This window comes from Chlorocebus sabaeus, chromosome 9 (genome assembly GCF_047675955.1).
Source record: "Chlorocebus sabaeus isolate Y175 chromosome 9, mChlSab1.0.hap1, whole genome shotgun sequence".
Classification (NCBI taxonomy): Eukaryota; Metazoa; Chordata; class Mammalia; order Primates; family Cercopithecidae; genus Chlorocebus; species Chlorocebus sabaeus.
Window position 1 is genome coordinate 63,525,586 of NC_132912.1, and position 21,842 is coordinate 63,547,427.

The 21,842-nt window shown below is 41.2% G+C and overlaps 1 protein-coding gene across 9 annotated transcripts in view; it reads left to right on the top strand.

Moving 5' to 3' along the window:
* KCNMA1 (potassium calcium-activated channel subfamily M alpha 1) overlaps positions 1-21,842 on the top strand; it is a 762,160-nt gene that overhangs the window by 642,733 nt on the left and 97,585 nt on the right. For 2 of the 9 annotated variants that reach the window (XM_007962900.3, XM_073019035.1), the window contains exon 19: positions 17,871-17,957. The exons of the other annotated variants lie outside the window; for them this stretch is intronic. In XM_007962900.3, the coding sequence (XP_007961091.1) occupies positions 17,871-17,957 (87 nt within the window). The remainder of the gene's footprint in view (positions 1-17,870; positions 17,958-21,842) is intronic. 9 annotated transcript variants of the gene reach the window in all.

Sequence of the window (21,842 nt, forward strand, 5' to 3'; positions counted from 1 at the left end):
AGCATTATCAGACCCTTGCATTTGAAATCTCAGAGGGAATTGCAGAGGCCTTTCTGTAAATAGCTAGGTAGTGCTTGCTTTGGAGGGCGATTGCTACACATGCCCATAGATTTTTATTCTGAGGAGACATTCTTTTGATGTCTAGCTTAGATGAGCAGAACTAACCATAGTGGCCTTTCTTCTCTGACCCTCTCATTTGGTCATCCTCAGGAGGAGCTAGTCTCTTATATTCAAGAGAAACAGCAAGAAAAACTCCCCCAACCTTTTCTAGTAAATCTGAAAGCTTTCATTCTAGACCCTTCAATACAGCAAGAGGAGTCCCACCAAATGTTCCTAGAGCTGCAGAGAAAACCCTATGCAAACTGAAAGTGGAATCTTTTGAGGCAGATCTGCATTAGGGATGATCTACTACACTGAGAGACTTATAAATGAAGTGAGAAACACTCCAACCCTAGAGCTGGCAGTGCACCAGCTGTATTGACAGTGCATAGATGGGCATCTGCACACCATAGAGCATGGGCTATCTTCTGGGAAGGGAGCTGACTGCTTGCATTAAAATGATCTTCATTTTGGCCAATGTCAGCTTTCTGGGCTGGAGCCTGTTGGATCACACTCAGTCGAAAAAGGACCCAGGGGCTGCCTTCCTTCCCTCCAAGGTCAAAAATGTAGCATGCTGACATCCTTGGCTTGGCTTCCTATATTGGCAAGAATACTTGAGTAGGAAATGGCCTGGAGGATTCCAGTTCAGTAAATATTTGATGAGTGAAAGAATGAATAAATGAAGGGGTTCCCAACCCTTAAAGGAATTGGTGATGTGCTAGAAGCCAGATTGCCCCAGATCCATGAAGTTTCCCAAAACTTGCTAAGTAGCAGTTTACTGTATAGTATATGTATGTAAACATAAAAAAACTGGGATGCACAGGAAGATTAAGAGGGAAAAAATGTAGTAAGAAAAAACAAGGACATGACTGAAGGAACTAGAAAATGATCAACGGGTAGATGCAATTGATATTCTTTGTGAAGGATACATTATGGGAAAGAAGATCTGGAAACAAAGTACCAGAAAATAACCACATAGGCAAAAATCCACCAATGTTTCAAATGAGGAGAGGCAGGGATACCACTATATATGTAGAGAATTTGCTCTAGAAAATCAAGGACTTGCGACTTTCACATTGAGTTTTATTAATGTCAGCAAACCTGATTATTTTGCTGTGAGTCAGGGCGGCATAAAACCAATGCATTGGGCAGGGCTTATGTGAGGAAAGGGGCCTGTTGTAGGTAGAGAGGTGTCAGCATCTGCAGGTGGGCGCATCAGCCTGCCCAAATGTAGAGAAACATTCAAGGCCTTTTATGGTGCTCAGGGCAATTGACTCTGACTCAAAGTAGGCAACTTGAATCCAACAGCAGCACCCAAATGATGACTCCTTCCACATGGAGGTATCCAAAAGCTGAATGTCTCATAGCTATTTCCCATTAAGAGCCATTATTCTGTTTGTTTTGCTCAAGCCAAGGAAGAGTTTTCTTGATCGTTCTCAAAGCTCTCTCAGGCTGCACCAAGCATTCCCTTACCTTTGAATGGTTCTGAAATGCTCTCTGCATTTTGTCAAGGTTGATCTGGCCATTTCTTCAGTGCAGATGAGTAAATTTCCACATATGGTCTGTAACATATCCAACGGAGAGAACACATCCAGCAGGGATGCTTCAAAACCAAAGCCCTAAACAGGTGTTACTAAGAAGGCAGGCACAGTGACCTGCAGAGAAGAGAGATGCTAGGTGAAAATAAAAGCTGCAACTATGCTAGGAATGAAGACAGGGAGGAAGGGGCTCAGGTCATGTCACAGGGTCTGGAAGTTAGGGCATGAATGTGACATTTGCAAGGGGCTGGTTGCTGGAAACACTGCTCCTTCATAAATATCTTCTATTAAGATGAAGATGGGAAACAGACAGACATCTCCTGTCTTTCCTCCTCTGTATGTTAGGAGATTCTGAAGCCATCCCCTCACTGTGCAGTGAACTGAGAGATCTTGTTGGCAATTATAGCCTGAAATTCTAGGAAACGTCAGAGCAGGCAGATACAAGGATGACATCTGTGAGTTTTCTGGAAACTTTGGAAGTCCTGGTGAAGTCGTGCTTTGACATGTTCACTGAGTGGATGCTCATGGCTATAATAAGAGTAATGTCTTATGTGTGTTTGAGTCTTTGCACTTCTCAAGGCACCAACATCACCTCATTTCATCTAGGCATCCCCAGCATAGACATCATGTCCTACTACCATGTGACTTTGAATAAGTCCCAGAACTTCAATATATTTTAGCTTCCCCATCTACAAACTGGAGATAATAAGGACCTATCTCACAGAGTGGTTGCATGAATTCAGTGAGTGAATATATATAAAGATTGCCTGGCATATGTTGAATTATTGCTATCATCCTTCATTAACATATGAAATTAACAAAGAAACAGAGATGAACTTGACCAAGATTACATAGTGGATGAGTAGATTGCTAGATCAGAAGCCTGCCATCTCCCATAGTATTATTGATGGAAATAATAATGATAAGCCACTCTAACCATAACTAGTGCGTTTTTTTTTCAAATGACTGACTGTCATCAAGCTAGCCTTATGATAGGCCATATCAGCTACAGGCAGAGAAGCCCACAGATAGTGACTGAGAGTTGAACAGCTTAGTATAACAGACTATAAAATTTAAATGGAGTCAATTTGTTTAATTTCTAGATCATGGAATAATTGTCCCAACAGAAATAAGCCAACAAAAATACCAGTAGATAGCTGTTATCTCCCCAGAACATCGGTTTCCATCTTGACTACCCAGCAGTCCTTGCAAAATTTGCGTGTAAAATGAAGAAATTGGAAGATCATATTTCTAAGTTTCCTTTAAACTCTGAGACTCTGATTATCTTCCTTCTTCGGATTGAAAAAGGCTAAAAGTCCTTTTTGTTTCAACCCTTACTGTTATAAATCCTTCTAAAATGCTGATGTCTATTACCCAACGCTGTGGTAGGTCCTGTGAGGAAGAATGATGTGTATAGAAACCTCGTAGTATATAAGTGTTATTGTTCTGTGAGTTTGCAGCTTCTAGGGCAGGAACTGGGCACACAGGAACACCCAGAGAGAGCCCAGAAGACTCTTACAGGTCTCTACTTTATTGTCAGCTTGTTTTCTTCCAAGGTGTCTTTTATTTTTCCTCAAGGAAAGCACAGAAAAAGGCCCTCTCCCCAACCCGGGGTCCTAGTATAATCTATGCTCCAGTGATTTGGAGGTTATCAATAATCAGAACGTTGTCAGCCACTGAAGCTCTCCCAGACCAGTTCATATGCAGTGTACAAATGGCCCCAGCCCTCCCATAATGAATGCTAACTGTTGACCTTCCCAAAGAGCCTCCTCGTCATGTTTGTTACACCTTGTTTTGTTATTGCCAGGTCTCCAGGAATGAACTTGTGTAGCAGGAAGCATATAGGGCCAAACAGGGACACCATCTTCAGGCAAAAGAGGCTTCCTAGTTAGAATAGTACAGATTTGATGGATGAAAACAAATGTGTGTCTTAGATTTCAGCCAAGCTGTTAGAATCCTTAGGTCCTGGGATCTTTAGAAAACTGTGACTTCAGGTCTCATCATTCCTCATCCCCCCGAAACCCCTTCTTTATGGCTTGTCCATCCCTAAAATAGGTCTGAAGATCATCAGCAAATTCAGTGTGTTTTTGGGAGAGGGAGGGAAGTTGGAACACAAAAAAAGGAGAACAGATGGGGAAAGAAGACATTCCTGTCCTTTCAAATTCTATCAAAATTTATTTTTTGGATGATGGTCTTGATCTCAACTCATCTTTTTCTGTTGTTATTGTTGTTTTTTGAGATGGGACCTCCTTCTGTTACCCAGGCTGGAGTGCAGTGGTGTGATCAGAGCTCACTGCAGCCTTGAACTTTTAGGTTCAAGCAATCCTCTCACCTCAGCCTCCCGAGTAGCCAGGACTACAGGTGTGCACCACCATGTCTGACTCTTAACCTGTCTTTGAGGTCTGGTTGGTGTTGAGACCTCACATCATCACCTTTCCTACCTTGCTTTATAGTAGTTGGACTCTGCATCTTGTTGATTTTGTCATTAATTAGATGAGTGCTTGGAGCAAGGCCAAGACTGGGCCCAAGTGTTTCACCCATGTCTTACCACTGTCCCTTTCTTTGAGCAGACCTGATGTGTGGACAGGTCTAGGGATGGGTGGAATGAGTATCAAAACGAACATTGAAAATTCTGGGTTTTACACTGTGCCTGTGCCATTCTCTTCCCTCCTACCGATGGCCGAGTCCTCTGATTTGGCCTCCATATTACATTTTGAACCTTTTCTCACCATTGACAGTGGCACTGCCAAGCTCACATGCTTGTTTCTTCTTCAGCTAGTCTGCCATTGTTGCCTTTTAACCTTTCAGTTAGTTCCCCTTTCCACCAAACCGCCACCAACTTTAGTATTCTAAAGCACAGACTTTATCATGTTATCCCATTTTAAAGAGAGAGGAGACCTTTTGATGGTACCTTGTTTTTTAAGAGGATAATTTACAACTTTCTGCTATTAAAATGGCATTCAAAGCCCTTTGCAATTTGGCCTCAACCAGTTTCCCTAGTTCTATTCTCCACGTACGCATCCATCGTCTAACAATTCTCTAGAAGTGTCTTATTCTTGCTACTTAACACATTTCTGGAACCTTTTCCTGAGACTGTGATTATTTTCCTCTCCTCTTCTAGCAGATTGAAACTTACCCATCCTTCAAAGCAGGGGTCAGCACACTGTCCCATGGGCCCAGTCTGGCCTACCACCCATTGTAGTAAGTAAAGTTTCCTTGTAACATAGTAACATCCATTCATTTGCTCAGTGTCCCTGGCTGCTTTCAGGCTACAACTGCAAAGTCGAGTAATTGTAACAAAGAGGGTATGACCCAGAAAGCTCAAAATATTTATTATCTGGCCTTTTAGGGAAAAAGTTGGCCAACCTCTGCTGTGAAGGTACTGCTCGAGTACTGCCGTCTCTGTGAAGCCTTCTTGACTAGCCCACCCTGACCCCGAATTAGAAAAAGTGAATCTCTTTTCTGTAAGCCTGTAACATTTCATGTAAACCCCATTTAGAGCAGTTTTTATGTTGAGGTTTTTGTAGAAGTCGACAACAGCAACAAACACCACATCTCATTGGTCTTTGAATTCTTGGTATATTGCACACAGTAACCAAGGCACACAGTGAGAATTCAACAAATTGCTGATTAACATGCAAACTCTGTTGAGAATATGTTTCCAGAGTTTATTAAGCATGTATCGCAAAAGAAAAGGTCTTTCATGAGAACTTGAACCAGAGGCAAAAAAAAAAAAAAAAAAAAAAAGAAAGTCTCAAGGCTAGAGATCTTCCTTTCTTCCTTCTTGTTCCTTTATACCTTCTTGAACAGAATCTTTGTTTCTGAACAGCCAACAGCCAATTCCTTTGACTGCTGGACAACTCTTGAATAGTTTGATCTTGAATTGATCACTGCTTCTTCTGAAGGTAACACATTTCTTCCATTGTTTCTGCTGACAGCACACAGTGGGCTCCGTAGTGGATCTGGGGGTGCTGATGTTTTCTCCTCCCATATGTCATTGGGAATTTGAGTTGGGGTAGGAAGCCATGGCAAACCCATTGCTTCTGTTCATCCATGTTTGATTCCTCATTGATTTGAATTTATCCCAAATAAATTTGGATATTTAAGGTTCTTAAGGCAGGGCGTGCACCTTTAATCGTTCAGACCCTAGCCAGTGGCCTAGACCTCATCTCACTGGACTAATACACAGGCTAACACTAGGAGTTATATCTAGGCAAGGTAAGCCCCCAGTTCAAATCTTGACAGCCCTGAACCCCACCAGATTCCCCTTCACCCTTCGCATCTGTCCAGAATTGCTCCTGGAAACCCTGTCTCTCCAGAGCACATGGTAGCCAGCTGAGGTGGGAGATGGGATGCCCGTGGCCTGTGCCTGAGACCCTCCTAGTCCAGTTCCCTGTCTGGATAACTGGAGACACTTCGGGCTCAAAGCAAGCATTGTGACATTTGGTTCTCTTCACACGTGTGCCTTAGACAGATGGAAGAACTGAATGTAAAGAGATTCTACAGAGTGTATTGGAAATAACAAAATTGTGTATGTGTGTTTTTAAAGGATACCCTTTTGGTTGCCGCATAAGTTATTTTTGTTGTTGTTGTTGTTGTTAGAGATTAAATCTCGATAACTTTTTGGAGTTAGAATGGGCTTCCCATCAGCTGAATGGGCTACACACTCATCTCCTTTTTATAGCCATCCAAGAATGCCACTGCCTTCCTCACATCCCCTGCTATGTTATCAGCATGGTAGTTTTGCTTGAGATCAAATCAGGGCAACACAGGAACTGTCATTTTTCATTTACTGGGGTCCTTTGATCCCATTTGAGGTTTATTTGTTTCAAGTGAAAAATACAATCCCTATTGCATGCATCTATTCTTTAGAGTACTTTGTTATTTTTTTTTTATGTTAGAGATATCAAATCAGAGTTGTAAGTAGTATGGTCATTAGTTATCACCACTAGATTTCATAGGCTACACTTTATTTCTGTTCTTACAAAATCACCAGCCTTCTCTGTTGCATAATGATCACTTCCAGTGAAGACACAATATGCCTTTCTTGGGTACTTGGGTGTTAATTTATTTCACAGTTTCCTTTGTAGATACAATCAGAGTCACCTATCACATTCCTGTTTCTGCTTTTTATTGTGTTCCTTTGCTATCGCGTTTGTGTGATCTTTTTCTGAAAAATGACAGGTAGTGTTTCTCTGCTCACTGTATCAGTGACATATTTTCCACGACTTCTCTATTGCTATTTTAAAAATATAACGTTTTATAGATGTAATCTTAGTTGTTTGTAACTTAGGTTTTGTTATATGAGCAAATTTCCTAAATGACATGTTGGTTTAGGTACATTTTTTAAAGAAGGGAAAAATATTTTCTGCAAAATAGTTTCTTCTAAATTGTAAGTGAAGGAAAAGCTCTGTAAGATTATAATGCATTTTCCTGATTTTTTAGTACATCGAAATGCATGAACATTATTTTTACGTAAGTGATTAAGTTGCGGTTTTTAATAACACGTTGTTAGAGCAAAAAGAGCTATCCCTTTTGATTTATTTGTATATTTACTGGGTGACTTACAGTGCTTTACATATTAGAATTGGTTTGTCAACAATTAACATTCTAGGTTTTTATATAACCCATACTTCAGGTAATAGAGGATTATTAAACTGCAACCAGTGTGTTAGAAATCTGCCTACTGGTAATAAAATTCTTATGTATAACAGCAGCTGAGAAATACTGCTGTATATTTATGCATAGATTGCAAGATAGATGGCCTGCAAACCGCAGAGGGGCCTGACATGCAGGTCCACCAGCAGGTGGCGCTGCTTTTCTAGAAATAAACCCTCTACCTGGCTTCTAGGTACTCTCCTCCTCCTCACTTTCTGCCTTTTCTCTTGCAGATTGTCTCCTTTATTTCTCTAAAATAAATATCTAAAACTGTTGTTGCTGTTGTTTGAAGAGATATACTGCCAGTAGGACAATGCCCCTCAATTGCTAAGGTTTATTTGAAATCCAGCTTGCCTGATGCAGTGCTTACTTGAAGCAAGTCCGGGTTAGATACATGTTACTGTTTTTAAAAGGTAACTACACAGTGCTGGATTCGGCACTGAGATTGGATTACCTGTGCTGTCTGATTATTGTTATGTGGCAAGTCCTCATTTTAATCTAATATCTATTTACACAAATTAATCCCATAGGCTTCTATTCACCTCAGGATAATGAGGGGCATTTTTATTAAAGTGACTGATTGATATACTGAATTAATGTTTTATATAAAAAAAATCACCTTAGTATGATGTTCTTTCATCATGGTTACTCTAGAATCCAGGCTGGGTACAGTGGCTCATGTCTGTAACCCGAGAACTTTGGGAAGCTGAGGTAGGCAGATCACTTGAGGTCAGGAGTTTGAGACCAGCCTTGCCAACATGGTGAAACCCCATCTCTACTAAAATACAAACATTAGCCAGGCGCCTGTAATCTCAGCTACTTTAGAGGCTGAGACAGTAGAGTTGCTTGAACCCAGGAGGCGGAGCTTGCAGTGAGCCAAGATTGTGCCGCTACACTCTAGACTGGGTGACAGAGCGAGACTCCGTCTCAAAACAAACAAGCAAACAAACATAAAACTAAATAATAATACTAATAAAAGAGTTACTCTAGAATCCAAGTCATCCAAAGCGTGTTGCTTTTCTCTCGGGACCAGAACTAAATTTTGACAAACAGGATCAAAGTTTTTATTATGTTTTGTTATGTTTTTTAAGAATACTTTTCACAGAAAAGCTGATCAGCTCATCAACTTGGGTATCATAAATGAGGACAAAAATCAAATATGCAAGCAAAACTATTTTTAAACATTATTTTGTCCACACATACCTGATTTTTCAACCATTTTTTTTAAAGACACAGCTACTTTTTTTACTGTTTTTTCACAGTCTGCGGTATTCCTTTGTTCAGGATATTTGAGTGTAAACATTAGCTTATGTAGGAGAAAATGAATTTATTGAGGTTACAGAAGGGGAGAATTGAAATATGTCTCAGGATGACTCATTTATTTTCTTCATTATTAAATATTCTTCTTTTTTTTTTTTTTTTTTTTTAAGAAAACATTGTCTTACTGTGTCATCCAGGCTGGAGTGTAGTTGTGCAATCTTGGCTCACTGCAACCTCTGCCTCCCGGGTTCAAGTGATTCTCCTGCCTCAGCCTACCAAGTAGCTGGGAATACAGGCATATGCCACCATGCCCAGCTAATTTTTGTATTTTTAGAGTCAGGGTTTTGCCATATTGGCTAGGCTGATCTTGAACTGACCTCAAGATATCCACCCACCTCAGCCTCCCAAAGTGCTGGGATTACAGATGTGAGCCACCATGCCCGGCCCTTCGTTATTAAATTTTATACCTATCAGGCCATAAAGAACTTTGGAAGCATAGGCAGTATTTTACTCTTTTAATAGGATGTGTCTCTTTTGAGTTTTTAAAGTTTTCTCAGGCATACTGCACTAAGGGCTGCAAGTTGATCTAGATAATATAATGTACATTCTTATTTAATTCACCCATGTGGTTTTCACAGAGAACATCTTGAAGTGTTATTGATTCAACAAAACCAAGGAGGAGAGGATTGGGGAAACATTTTCTTCTCAGTGAATCTACTTTAAAGCACTGGTTTTGTTGAAAATGATTTTTTGAAAATATGGATTGCAGTCAGTTTTCGTGTAAAAGTCAAACCCTGATGGGTTTCCTTCCAGTTCTCTGTAGAGTGGATGGTATCAGCTGGAGTAGCTGAAGACAGGAAATAGCCATCCTGACATCAGGGTAAATTTACCTGGCTGGGCTGTGAGGAATAGGCCTTGTGAGTTTCACGGGATCCCTTTCTGAGGTCCTTTCTGAGGACCCCTTTCTGAACCTTAAACCTTATTTAAGGTTATCTAAAATAGATAACCTTATTTTCCTGTTGAATAAGCTCTCCAGAAAAAAAAGAGAAAAGAGACCTTCAATGGAACTGGACCATTGCCAAGGGCCTCCCTGCTTTAGTTCCATGCATGAATGTGTGTTTCTTACCTTTGAAAGGAAAGTGGGCTGAGCAAGCTAGGCAGTTTCTGATAGACTTTTCCAAGATGCAAAGCCCACCCACTATCCTCTTTGAACTTCAGTATTTAAATCGAAGGAAAAATAACTTTCCCAGAGGATTCAGATTATTACCAAATATTGTCCAAATTCTATCATTTGGAAGGTAAACCTTTACACTATCTGCCCTTTATACCTCCAACTGTGCCCTCAAATACATCTTCCTGCACTAGCCAAACTGACTTTCTTACAGTTTCATATTTTCCAACCACCTTGACTTGGTTCAAGCTGTGTCCTCCACCTGGCATGCCCTTCCCACCCTCGATTGCCACTCCTCAGTCTGTTCAGCATCACGGGCCAAGTGCTCCCTGAGTGCCAGGCCCTGTGCTCCATCTGGGGATATACGGTAAATAAGGCTGACCTCTCTATTCATCCTATTCTTGTTTCAAGTCTTCTTCTTTTTCTTTCTTTCTTTCTTTTTTTCCTAGACAATTCTCTCTTTAGGACTTACTTATTCACTAACACATTTCATGTAGCCATCCCTTGACATTCTCATGCAACATCTTTTGTGCTGTTGCTTTTGTGTAACTTACGAGTTCGTATATTCGTATTTGATGCAGTTATCTAATTTCTCTGGCTAGGGTTGTGGTTCTCTCTTATTGTGTATCTTTAAAAAGATTTTAAAGAAAAGAACAAGAAAAAGTGATGCCCAGCATTAAACTCAGAGTCATTAAAATCAGAGCCAGAAAAGTCTCATACTTAACTAATGCTCATCCCCCCAGGAAAGGAAAGTGTCTTGCCAAGGCCACATGGTTGATCCAAGGCAGGCCTAGAACCCAGGGCTCCTGAACACTAAGCTGTGCTTCTCCCCTTTGCAACATCGCCTCTGTAGCTGCTAGGAGCTATTTATTGGGAACTTTGCAGGGCTCAGCATTGTGAGAGACTCAGTGATATGTAAACTCCAACAGAGCAGCTTATAAGCCTAGTAGGGGGAGTAGAACACATTTGAATTGAAAACAAGTTATAATAATGTAAGGCATGAGATCAGAAGTGCCAGGGGATTTTTTTAAAGAAAGGAGAGAATTGATCTTGTCATAATCATCTGGGAAGGCCCCCTGGAGGAGGCAGCCTAGCCTGTCCCTTCAAGGGTGGTCAAGTAGTCAGGTGAAAGGAAGACATGGTGGGAAGGCCTGGTGAAGGAGTCACTGCCTCTCTACCCCGCCATGCCCCTGCCCCTTCTTCTGTCTCCCACGTGTCTGAATACGCCGATCAATCCCATGACCTCCCAGCAGAAATTCAAGGGAAAGAGGCCCTCACAATCAGGCGGTGTGAATTTCCTGTAATTTAGAGGAAACAGTGGGGTTCCTCTGTCGCCATCTGTCTTTCATTTGTTCTTGCCGTGAATGGTTCCAGCCTTCTCCAATTGAGGTCCGTTTAAAGGTTTTCTGGCTTTTCTTGTTTTTATGACATTTGGCAAAACCTAATTATTTGACTTGAGCACTTCATTGGGGCCATATGAAACAAGGGACAAAGGTGACAGTCGAATGAGATGCAAGGGTAAGGGTCAGGTTGGGGGTGGGAAGGCTCACCCCATTCTAAGGGTTGGTTACTGGATCAATTGCTTGGGGCAGGAGAGAGAGTATGGACCCATGTGAATTACACCATGTCCAAAGGTGGCAGACTGGTGTGGAGAAGGACCCAGAAGCAGAGAACTCTCATTGTTCTGACTCTTCAAAGCCAAGGCAATAATCATGGGTAGCGTTTAGAAAGAGCTCACCAGGACTTAAGTGCTTTTCACATTTTCCGTCCATTCTCACAACCCTGTTAGATAGTTTCCAATTCTCATTTTATTGGTGAGAAAACTGAAGTTAGATAATTTGCCAAATACCTAGGTTTAGACCCAACAGTGTGGCTTCAAGGCCTGTGTGCTTAACTCTTACCCCTCTACCCACTCAATATGAGTTGGCATTTGTGGAAGGATATCCCATGCCTTAAAATCTTTATCTCAGGGATGGTACACTTGAGTGTCACTGGTTTCAGGGCCAGAAATGCAAACATGGGGTACCTGCCCTATATCTGGGGGTACAGTAGGCAGCAGTGGGGCATTTGAGCAGCTGACAAGCTCCTGCCCCAGGAGAAAGGCACCCTTTTGGAATGAAGACTCAGTCCTCTAGGAGATTTTAAATTAGAAGTTAGAAATCCATATTCATGTGGACAATCTTCAGACTTAAAGATTGGTCCTCAGACTGTCAGCCTACAGCCCCAGGTTATGTCCTGTAATCCCAAAGCATCTCCCAAATTTGGTGTCCTCCTTGGTCCAGTAGGGATCACAGTAGATCGCAGGACATGGAGGTGTGGAGTAACTGATTTGACCTACAGTAAATCCAAATCTATTTGATTATAAACTATCTTAGAAAAAGAGCTCTAAAGAGGGTCAGAGCTGGAACTTGGGCAGGTGGACTGACTCAAGAAGCTCATATCCTCACGCTGTTCTCACAGGCAGAATTCTGGCAGCAAATGATCTGAATTAGAAGTCAGCTGACCTGGGTCCTGGTTCAGGGTCTGCATATGAGTGCAGCTTTGAGGCAAAAGAGGGTGAAGCCAGAGCATCTCCAAGCACCTCCCAGTCCTTCTGTTGCACTCCACACCTTTTTCTCTAATGTGTTGACCAGAAAGGGCCTGCCATACACTAGCATTATAAAATATTGCACAGGATGTGTCCAAGGATAAATTATAATAGCATACAGATAATGATTTTGTAGTTCAAGAACATCTATAGAAGGTGATTATGCCCTTAAGAAATATACTAAATGCTGTGTTTAGTGTAAAGTCATAATCCACACTGGTCCTTACCTCCCAAGGTTAAAAGCATACTGTATTTCTAAAGTGTTCTGGCAGAACATTCTTCATCGGGCACCTGGGTTGCACTAAAAACCCATGCATTTTACCTTTATCTGAGTTTCAAAGAAAGTATCAGTGCACCCATCTGGAATACATATTAGAATTCTAGGGGGCTCTTGATACCATTGGCTCAATGGAAGATATGGTATTTCTGGATGAACCAATAGTAATAATGTTAATAATAATAGTGGTTCATATTTATATAACATCTTATGGTTTAGAAAACAGTTTCACATATACACAATTAGGTTTTAGACTGGTCTTTAAATATGAGAATCATTGGGGCAAGCATTAATTTAAAGAATATAAACAGCAAAGTGAAAATGGAAATGAAGTATGATTGACTTCTTCTGCCAGTCGTGGCTATTTGAAGCTGTTTGGCAGCGGGGAGGTGGGGGCCAAAAAAAAAGAAAGAAAGAAAGTAAGTAACGTTGGTGTCAAAATGTGTAAGCAAATAAAAACTTTCACCCCAAAGCGGAAATGTAAATCAACTTTGTGTTAACCAGGAGAATTTGATGTGGGATATGAAATAAAGTCCACGAGAGACCTGACCCCCAGCTCTCTTTTCTGTTTCTCACTCTGGGCAGGTGGCAAATCTCAGATTCCTGAGGCAGCGTGATCTTTTCTCCACTCCTTTGGATGCCTGGCAATTTGTAAATCCACAAGGAAGCATTTGTTTCAAGGGCCTTCCTTAACAATCTCATGCAAACAGCATGAAGTGATCAAAAGAAATAACTCTTGTCTTAGATTTGCCTTGTCCAGTTCTGCGGGGTGGCAGAACCAGGACCTCGAATACCTTTGAGAAGTGGTGTTCAGGGCTGGAAATTGGGTGAGGTGAAAGAAGCTTTTGCCTTGGGCACCAAATTTAAGAGGAGACCCAAAACCTCAGGAATCAAGATAAATGATAGTTTCATGCAATATTTTCAAACTATCAAAATAAAATATTTTCAAAATATCAAAATTTTAAAAATCCAGGATGAACAGAATGTCATAATTTTAAGTAAAGACAGGAAAAATATTGATTCCAAAGCTGGCATTTAAGTACTGAATTCACTAGGGCTGGAAACAATAAGGACACCAGGAAACTAGCAGCTGCAGCCATAGGTGTGAGCCCTTCCAGGGTGCCAGGAGCAGTGTTTGGTATCTTACAGGCACTTTCTCTTGATACACATCAGGGGACCTGATTTGACCTACAGTAAATCCAAATCTATTTGATTGTAAACCATCTTAGAAAAAGAGTTCCTTTACAGGCTCCATAAATTCCATTATAGTCCATTTTGTCTTTGTTAAATGTATGGGTTGGAAATTACAATTCTTTTATTCACAATGATGATTTTAGACACACAGCTCAGAAAGATCAGCATTCACTTAAAAAATATATTAGCATGCTTGTATCTATTAAGCACTATTGCTTTGTAGGCTCCAGCTGGTGATTTTATTAAGTAGACTGCAAAAGGGGAAGAAAAATCAAGGATAATTATAAATTCATAAATACATAATTCATTGGCATAAAATGATTTAAATGGATTGGATGTGGTATTATCTATTTCCTCAAGAAAATAACAGAGATGTTCTGATTAAGCCCATAATCTAGTGTATGTGAAATTCTAGCCAAACTGATGGGGCACATTTTCTTTTTTGAAACTACCTTTGATAAGAAATGCATTACAAACTCATCAGTTTGGCTTCCTGTTAACAAAGAGACAGCAGCCGTCTGGATCATTCTGGATTCACAGTGAAACTGCCACACCATGTATCCTCCAACTAAAGCTGTGCAAGTTTGACAAGGGGCAGATGAATCCAGGAGTTATTGTGCAGGGGTTTAAATCTATGCGGCAGCTGACGGTTGAAATAATCATCTATATATCGCTCTGAGCTAGCTGGGGAAAGGTTGAAGCTGTATATTTTCAACATATCTAGTCTAATGGTTAATCTGTTGTCTTGTACGGGGCTCTCGCAGGGTGGACTGGCAGCACACGCTGACAGCTTCGAGGAATTGCTCACGGTAGATGTGGTTCGCCTTGCTTTCCAAAGTACTAGATAGATGAATCTAGCTTAGCTTGAGTTGGAAAATGTGAAACTCACCTGACTCATGACCTCAAACATGAATGGACCAGCAGGGCTAATAGTGGGTTGGGTGGTAGGGACAGTAGAGTCACTAAACTACCTCCCTTCCTCTCGACGTCCCCAGATTTGTGTACTTCAGGTGTGCTCCATGGGTATTTCTTTTGTTATTTGGCTGTCTTGACAGGTTGGGAAGAACATTGTTCTTTGTGGAGACTGGAAAGCAAGGGAAATATGAGATTAAACTACTGCAGGGGTCAGCAAAGTTTCTCTGTCAAAGGTCAGGGAGTTAATATCTTAGTCTTTGCAACACATATAGCAAAGTCCTCAACTTTGTCGTTAGAGATGGAAGCAGCCAGGGATGGCAGGTAAACCAACAACTGTGGCTATGGTCTGAACAAATTTTATTTATAGCCACCAAAATTTGAATTTCATGTCATTTTAGTGGATTACAAAATATTATTATCTTAGATTTTTTTCCCCAATGACTTAAAAATGTAAACACATGTTTAGCTCATGGGATGTACAAAAACAGGTGGCAGGCTACAGTTTGCTGACCCCTGAACGTGAGAAAGATGAGAAGGAAGCAGCTGTTGGTGTCCAGGATGTGGCAGGTTTCATCCCTACTCTAAAAGTTGTCCCCCACAAACATGGACTGCACGTGCTATGGCAACCTAAAGGAGTCAGTTTTAACTTTTGGCCACAAAGCCAAAAGTTGACTTTTGGTGTCAGGAGTAGGGAGTAGGGAGAGAAGGAAAGAAAAGCTGGGAAGGGGCTGTTTGTATTGGACTTTTATACATTCCCCACCCCTCCCAGATGGATGCAAAGTAAAAATTATCTCCCATCTCCTAGTACCTTCCCATTCTCCAAACCCCATAGCAAAAATTCAGGGATGTTCTTGAATTTCTCTTTTCGATTGTGCGTTTCCTGTTGGAATTCCATTGTTCATCTCCATGTCTCATCTCTAAGAAACTAATGCCTAGTGATTTTTGCTTGAGACTTTTCTTTGCCCTTGAGGTAATAGAGAGTCTATTCCAGGGAAAACAGAAAATAGCTAAAGGCAACCAGAAAATTCCAAAAGGATTTTCTACTGAATACTGAGCAGGGCAGAGCATTGGGCAATGATTCTAACAGGTCAAGTCTACAGTGAAGATATATGAGCTGCGATTCTAGATATGGGGGGCTTTGGTAGATGCTGGGTTCCTCTCAGGATGCATACAGAACATAGTTTGAGATTGGGGTTGGGGGCCTATGGCGTGGGTACCATGGGTACATCTAATTTACCCAATTGGATTCTAGAGGATCCGTTAGGCCCACAGCATTTTGTAGAGAACACTGCATTCCAAGTCATGTGGATTCTGTTAATATATTTATATAGTATTTTTTTCTCTCTCCCGTGTAGGAGCTGAATTCTTTCATTACTCTGTGTTGATGGACTCAAACTTACACAATTCAGGTTTCCTAGGCAGTGAATAGAGCCAGAAATATACCCTGTGATTAACTTCTATGTAACCTATTGTTCCTTAAAGTCTCCCTCCCCATTTTCCTATTAGCTCCACAAAAGCCAGAAATGCAAAAGCTCCAACAAGCCTCCCTTCCCTGCCCTGGCAGCCTACCATGGGGTGGGCACTCCCTATGCCTGTCCTAGGGCAGTACAGGTCACTTAGACATTTTTAAAAATTCTTATTCTGCATAACGACAGATTTTTAAAAAACTGACACCCATTAGGTTTTCCAAGTTAGTGTGTTTCCTATTTCCTAGCTAGAAGTTGTGAAATTATCCCGCTGGAATAATGTATATGATAATGTGGTTGTTCAATTTTAGAGAGGTGTATATGTTTGAGATATTACGATTGTTGGGGTTGCTTTTAAGGGGCAGCGTCTTTCATCTTTTCCTCATCTGTGGCTTAATATTAGCCGTGATGTCAGAGGTTGCAGTGAACCAAGATAGCACCACTGCATACCAGCCTGAGCAACAAAGACCTTGTCTCAGAAAAAAAAAATATTAGCCATGCTCTTTCAAAAAATAGATTTATAGTTGATTTTTATGAAGAATACTACAGTGCTCATCAAACTTCTTGGTGATATGTGCTATTCCAAGGTTGTCAGGCAAGAAATTCTCATTCCAAGGCTATCACCGATACCCACTTTAACTCCCCTGCACTTTGGTACTGCCCACTACTCTGGGCGTAGAACTTGGCTCCATTGCCTGGCTTACCTGATCCTAGCTGTGCTTAACAGCTCAGCCTCGTTGATGGACACATGACTTTCCCCACTGTAGGATTCATTCCAAAACAGCAGTCAAGTGCTCCTTTACAGAAATTATACTACCAAATTCACAGTATGGGTTGTTCATCTGGCATATATTATTGTTTTTGTGGTTGTTTACCCATCATTGCTTAAGGAAATAACCACACCCTCTCACCAGTCTGGTTTGTGTGAGAAAGAGCCAGACACCATTCCATCCTCCAATCCAAAGATTGCACTCTTGTGGCCACATTGTAAGACTTTGAGAGTTAACTTGCGCAAACTTTCTGGTGAAAGTCTTAAACAGTCATATCAGAGAGAGCTTAGGTCAGCTTGGGAGTTTTGTCCATGGTGAATTACATTTTGCAACATGACTGTTATAAAATTCCAGGAATTTTACCCTCACTCCCTACCCTTCATTTTAGTAAAACAACATTTGGAACACCCACTTTTCATTGGTGTCGCTGACGGCCAAAGGAAGTGCTGTGGATCCCTTTTTCTGAGGAATGGCAAACTCACGGCGTTTAATGTTAGGCACTGATATCGCAACTAAGGGGACTGACCAAGCCAGCAGTTTGAGACAGACAGCAAAAGTTTATCACCAAGGACTGATTTTTCAGTAGAATTTCTTTTAGCAGACTTCAGGAGAGAATGGGTCTGATCTTGCTGCTAAACTGAGTGTTCGGTGTCTGTGCATGTTGTGGGGTGACGGGGAAGTCTGTATATTAAGAAGATTGTCTTCTGAATTTCCAGAAGTATTATCCCTCCTGACATGGATGACAATAAAACAGCAAAAGGAATTGCAGGAAGTCATCAGGGTAAAAGAAAGGGGGAAAAAGGCAATTCAGCTGTGAGGGAGAAACTTCCAGTTTGATTCAAAGCTGTTCAATGTTAAAATTGGTTTGGAACTTTTCTAAAAAACATTTCACTAAGGATTAATTTCCGTTTTCTTTCCTCCTTATTGTTTGTCAGTCAAGGTTGCAGCTAGATCACGCTATTTCAAAGACCCATTTGAGTTCAAGAAGGAAACACCCAATTCTCGGCTTGTGACCGAGCCAGGTGAAGGAGGACTGTGACCCATCCCCATTTTTAATAACTGCCCTGCACCCCTAAATGTTCTACTTTACCATGCTGAGCTCAGTTGAAGAAGAGCGATGCACTACTGTGGATTTTAGCTTGCACTTAGCTTGCTGGGCAGCAAAATACCAAAAGGGAAAACCGTAAAAAAAATTAATAATAATTAAAACAACCTCACCCCCAAACTGGCAGCTTGCGCAAGACTTTGTCGGAAGCCCTGTTAGCTAGATGCCTTTGTGTTCAAACCACTTTGCATGACTCTTACTCTGAGTGACTCCAGTGTGAATATGACATTACTAATGACCTGCTAAGTGTGTACAGATGTGGGTTTCTCCAGATGTGATTAATAACATAATGGAGATAGCGGTTGACTCATGTTTATGAGTTGTTTGCCTTTTATTACGTTTCCGAGTTTATTTGCTTTGAACTGGTTTTGTAACTCCAGCCAACAAACTCACCTTTAAATCTTAAAGGGCATCATCCCCTTAAATCTCACTGGGGAAACAGGGCAGAGAGAATGTGCCCCAGGCTAGAGCTGAGCATCAGGTCCGTTCTATGCAGGCATTAGACTGAATTAGGGAAGGCTGGGAGTTGCAATCATTGCCCCATTTCACTCCAAGGACCATAAAGAGGCTTGGTAAACCCTGACACAGTGTTTGCAATCTGGCAAGGCTGATAAAGGAAGATATTTCTTTTTAAAGAAATCTAGTGAAATATGTAATCATTTTGAAGTAAGCCCAGAGTTCTGGCCAGTGTTTCTGAAAGACGTTGCTTGCTTTTGCTTGAAAACAGAATGCTGATGAAAAGTCGAGTAAAATGTTGTTACAGATGTTCAGCTCTGCATTAAGGCTGTTGGAATTACCACCACATCTTAAATCAATTCCCAGAACATTGTCTGGAGGTTATGTCATTGAAATAACGAATCCTCTTTAGTCAAGTATAAGCAAACATGTTAAAACATCATTGTAACTTTAAATTAAACTCTAGCACAAACCAGGGGATCTGAAGCCTCATTAGACTTGCCTGACATTTTCCTAGCACCGAGTCTTCCCAAACTGTAAAACTGTTAGATTCAGTGCCTATTAGACAAGGGAGCACTGGGAAGTTACAACAGCACATTAAGTGTTATACTTAGGGATGTGCAAAAACAAGCCCTTGAATTTTATGAGTACTTGGAGACTGGATGGAGTTCAGCTCCTATAAAAATTCCACGTTAGATTCCTGAACTTGTTTGTGTTCTAAAGAAGTCAGGTTTCTTTAAAGGATCATATCTTCATGTGGCTTCCGCAGCATGAAGGCAAGTGAAAATGCCAGAGATGGAGGTGTATTGTAATTAGCCGAAATGTAAGTTAAATAAGAGCTTGTAAATGGGCATCATCATGAGGTAGTGGCCCATTACTTCAACACATTTGTCTTTCGTGAAAGTGAGTAAATTTAAGCCTCCCTTTTAATTCCATTTTTATTCCTCTCATGTAGTCACAGAAGCCATGAAATGAAAATTATATTTTATAGCTTAACTAAAAGTTTTCTTAGATCTGCTTTCTTTAAATATGCAGAAATTGATAGGATCCATATAAAGGCTAATAATTAAATATGGTTATACCCTACTTATGAGAAAGAAGTTATCACTGCTTCTCTTGAGAGACCTAAGCCATATGTAATGGTCTCCATTACACAGCGTTCATATATTTAAGCTGGAGACGTTTTCCCCCATCTCTTCAGGGAACAGATCTGCATTTCCAAGGCTGTGAGTTCAGGAGGAAACCTTTAAACCCAAGTTTCATTTAGGAGAACAAATCCCACTTTAAATGCAGTATGATTATGATAGATGATCTTTCTGAGTTGCAATGAAAATAAATAGTTTCTTTGCGTAGAAGAGGCACAACTTTACTACCAGAATGAGGTGTCTCCCTGGAGCTGGCTAACAGGTATTAACTTGCAACTCTTCCATCTGAAGATCAGTGTGGGCCAACAGCTAGCAACAAGATGTAAAGATAATGGCCACTTAACCAAAGAGAATTATTTGTTATAGGCCCAATGCAAACAGGGAAGCAAATGCTAAGCAAAAGAATCCCACAGGCATGCTAGGGAGGATGACTTCTGTTCAGGTCTTAACTCATCTAGATTCATTGTGTAACTGGACACAACCGTGGTAACATCTGGTGACCTTGAAAAACGCTAGCCGTGGTAGACTAGGTTAGATAAAAGACCTTTGGATGTGGGATTACAACCTTAAGAAGGCCAACTGAATTATAACCTTAAGATGAGAAAAACAGAACTTGCACCCTGACTAGAGCAACTCACATGCACGCACACAAACACACACATGTTATTTGCTCCAGCATGCTACACAACCAATCTAGGTCACCCTGAACACAATATACCAATTGCAAGCGGCCCATATTAAAAGATGACCTTGTCTTATAGGTCTAGTCAGTGCAAGACTTTCTACTTCATTCTAAGATGGGGAAAGTGCGAAAGTATACTTATACACACTCACACACACACTCACACACACACACATACACCCTCACTGCCTTTCTACCACATTATTGCCTCGGATGCCTGGTCCCCTATCCTGTGAAAGGAAGATTAATTCAGGTCAAGCTCAGAGTGCCTGTTTGCTTGCCGAGAGATGCATATCAACTCTAAGTGATTTTTTTCAATACCATTTATGTGGCTTGTATTTATTTCCTTTAATCTTTTAAGTGCTGTTTAGTCTCTGTGTGATTTGCTTTGGATACTCATTTCTGATAAGATGCGATGTTATCCCAGCCACGTAGTCTCTGCCTGGAGCTCTAAATGACTGATACGGTCGCAGCCTGAGCATGGGCCCTGGTGGGTGTCAGAGGAAGCAGCTGGTACCGAGGGTGGGCTGTGGGTGTTTGCAGGTGCTTTCTTGCCTTCATTTCTTCTGGTCTCACTCTCACCTTACACCAGAGTCATTCCCTTTTTCTGCATCAGCCAGGATTTAGACAAGCCCAAACTGACAGCAGAATAGGAGAGTGTAAAATGTGTAATACTTTGAAGCAGGTTTGGAGGGTAGTTGGATTATTAAAATTGCCTTGGAACCATGTATCATAACCTACTAAATTTATTTAGCGTTTTCAGGGAAGTACCATATAATGCATGCTCTAATATGGGTCTTCCTGGATAATACCAAGTAGCTGACATGGCACTTTCTCCCCCATCTAAGACTCCTACACCATTAACATATATCAAAGCTTCTTTTGATGTCATCACTGCTAATATTTCTCTTCTTAGCTTTAAGGTAACTGCTGTGCATTCTGAGTTTCAGGGGTGCTTTCTTCCTAGTCTGTGTTGCAGTCAACTATAAGAATCTGAAGATACTATTTTTCCTTCTTGACATTACAGCTTTAGCCTGAATTGTGGGGGTGGGGAGAGGAGGACTAGAATTTTGCCGCTGATGCCCTTGGGTGACAGGCTGGGTTTGCATCTGCTAATTATCAAGCAGTTCTCTTAAAAAGAAGCATGATGCAGGCTAATACATCTGCAAAGCTTATTAGTGGGTGTCTTTGGGCAAGAGCAGTAGAGTGTGCTGTGGTGTTTTTAAGTGAAGCTTCACATTGCTTAGCGATCTGTGTGGTTTAGATATTTGGAAAACAGCTTTTGGTTTCCAATCCCCTGTGCTGCCCTCCATCCCTGCCCCGCTGCTGCATCATCAGAGATTTCATTCAATGGCAACCTCCTCCTTCATTCTGGGGCTCTCCTCCAACCTCACCAGCCCCGGTGCTCCTGTCTTCATGGGTTAAGGAAGGACCCCATTGGCACAGCCCCACAAGCCCTCCCTCCTGGCAGTTGGAGGGATAAAAGCTGAGTTGGGCTTGGGATTCTTGAGCCAGCATG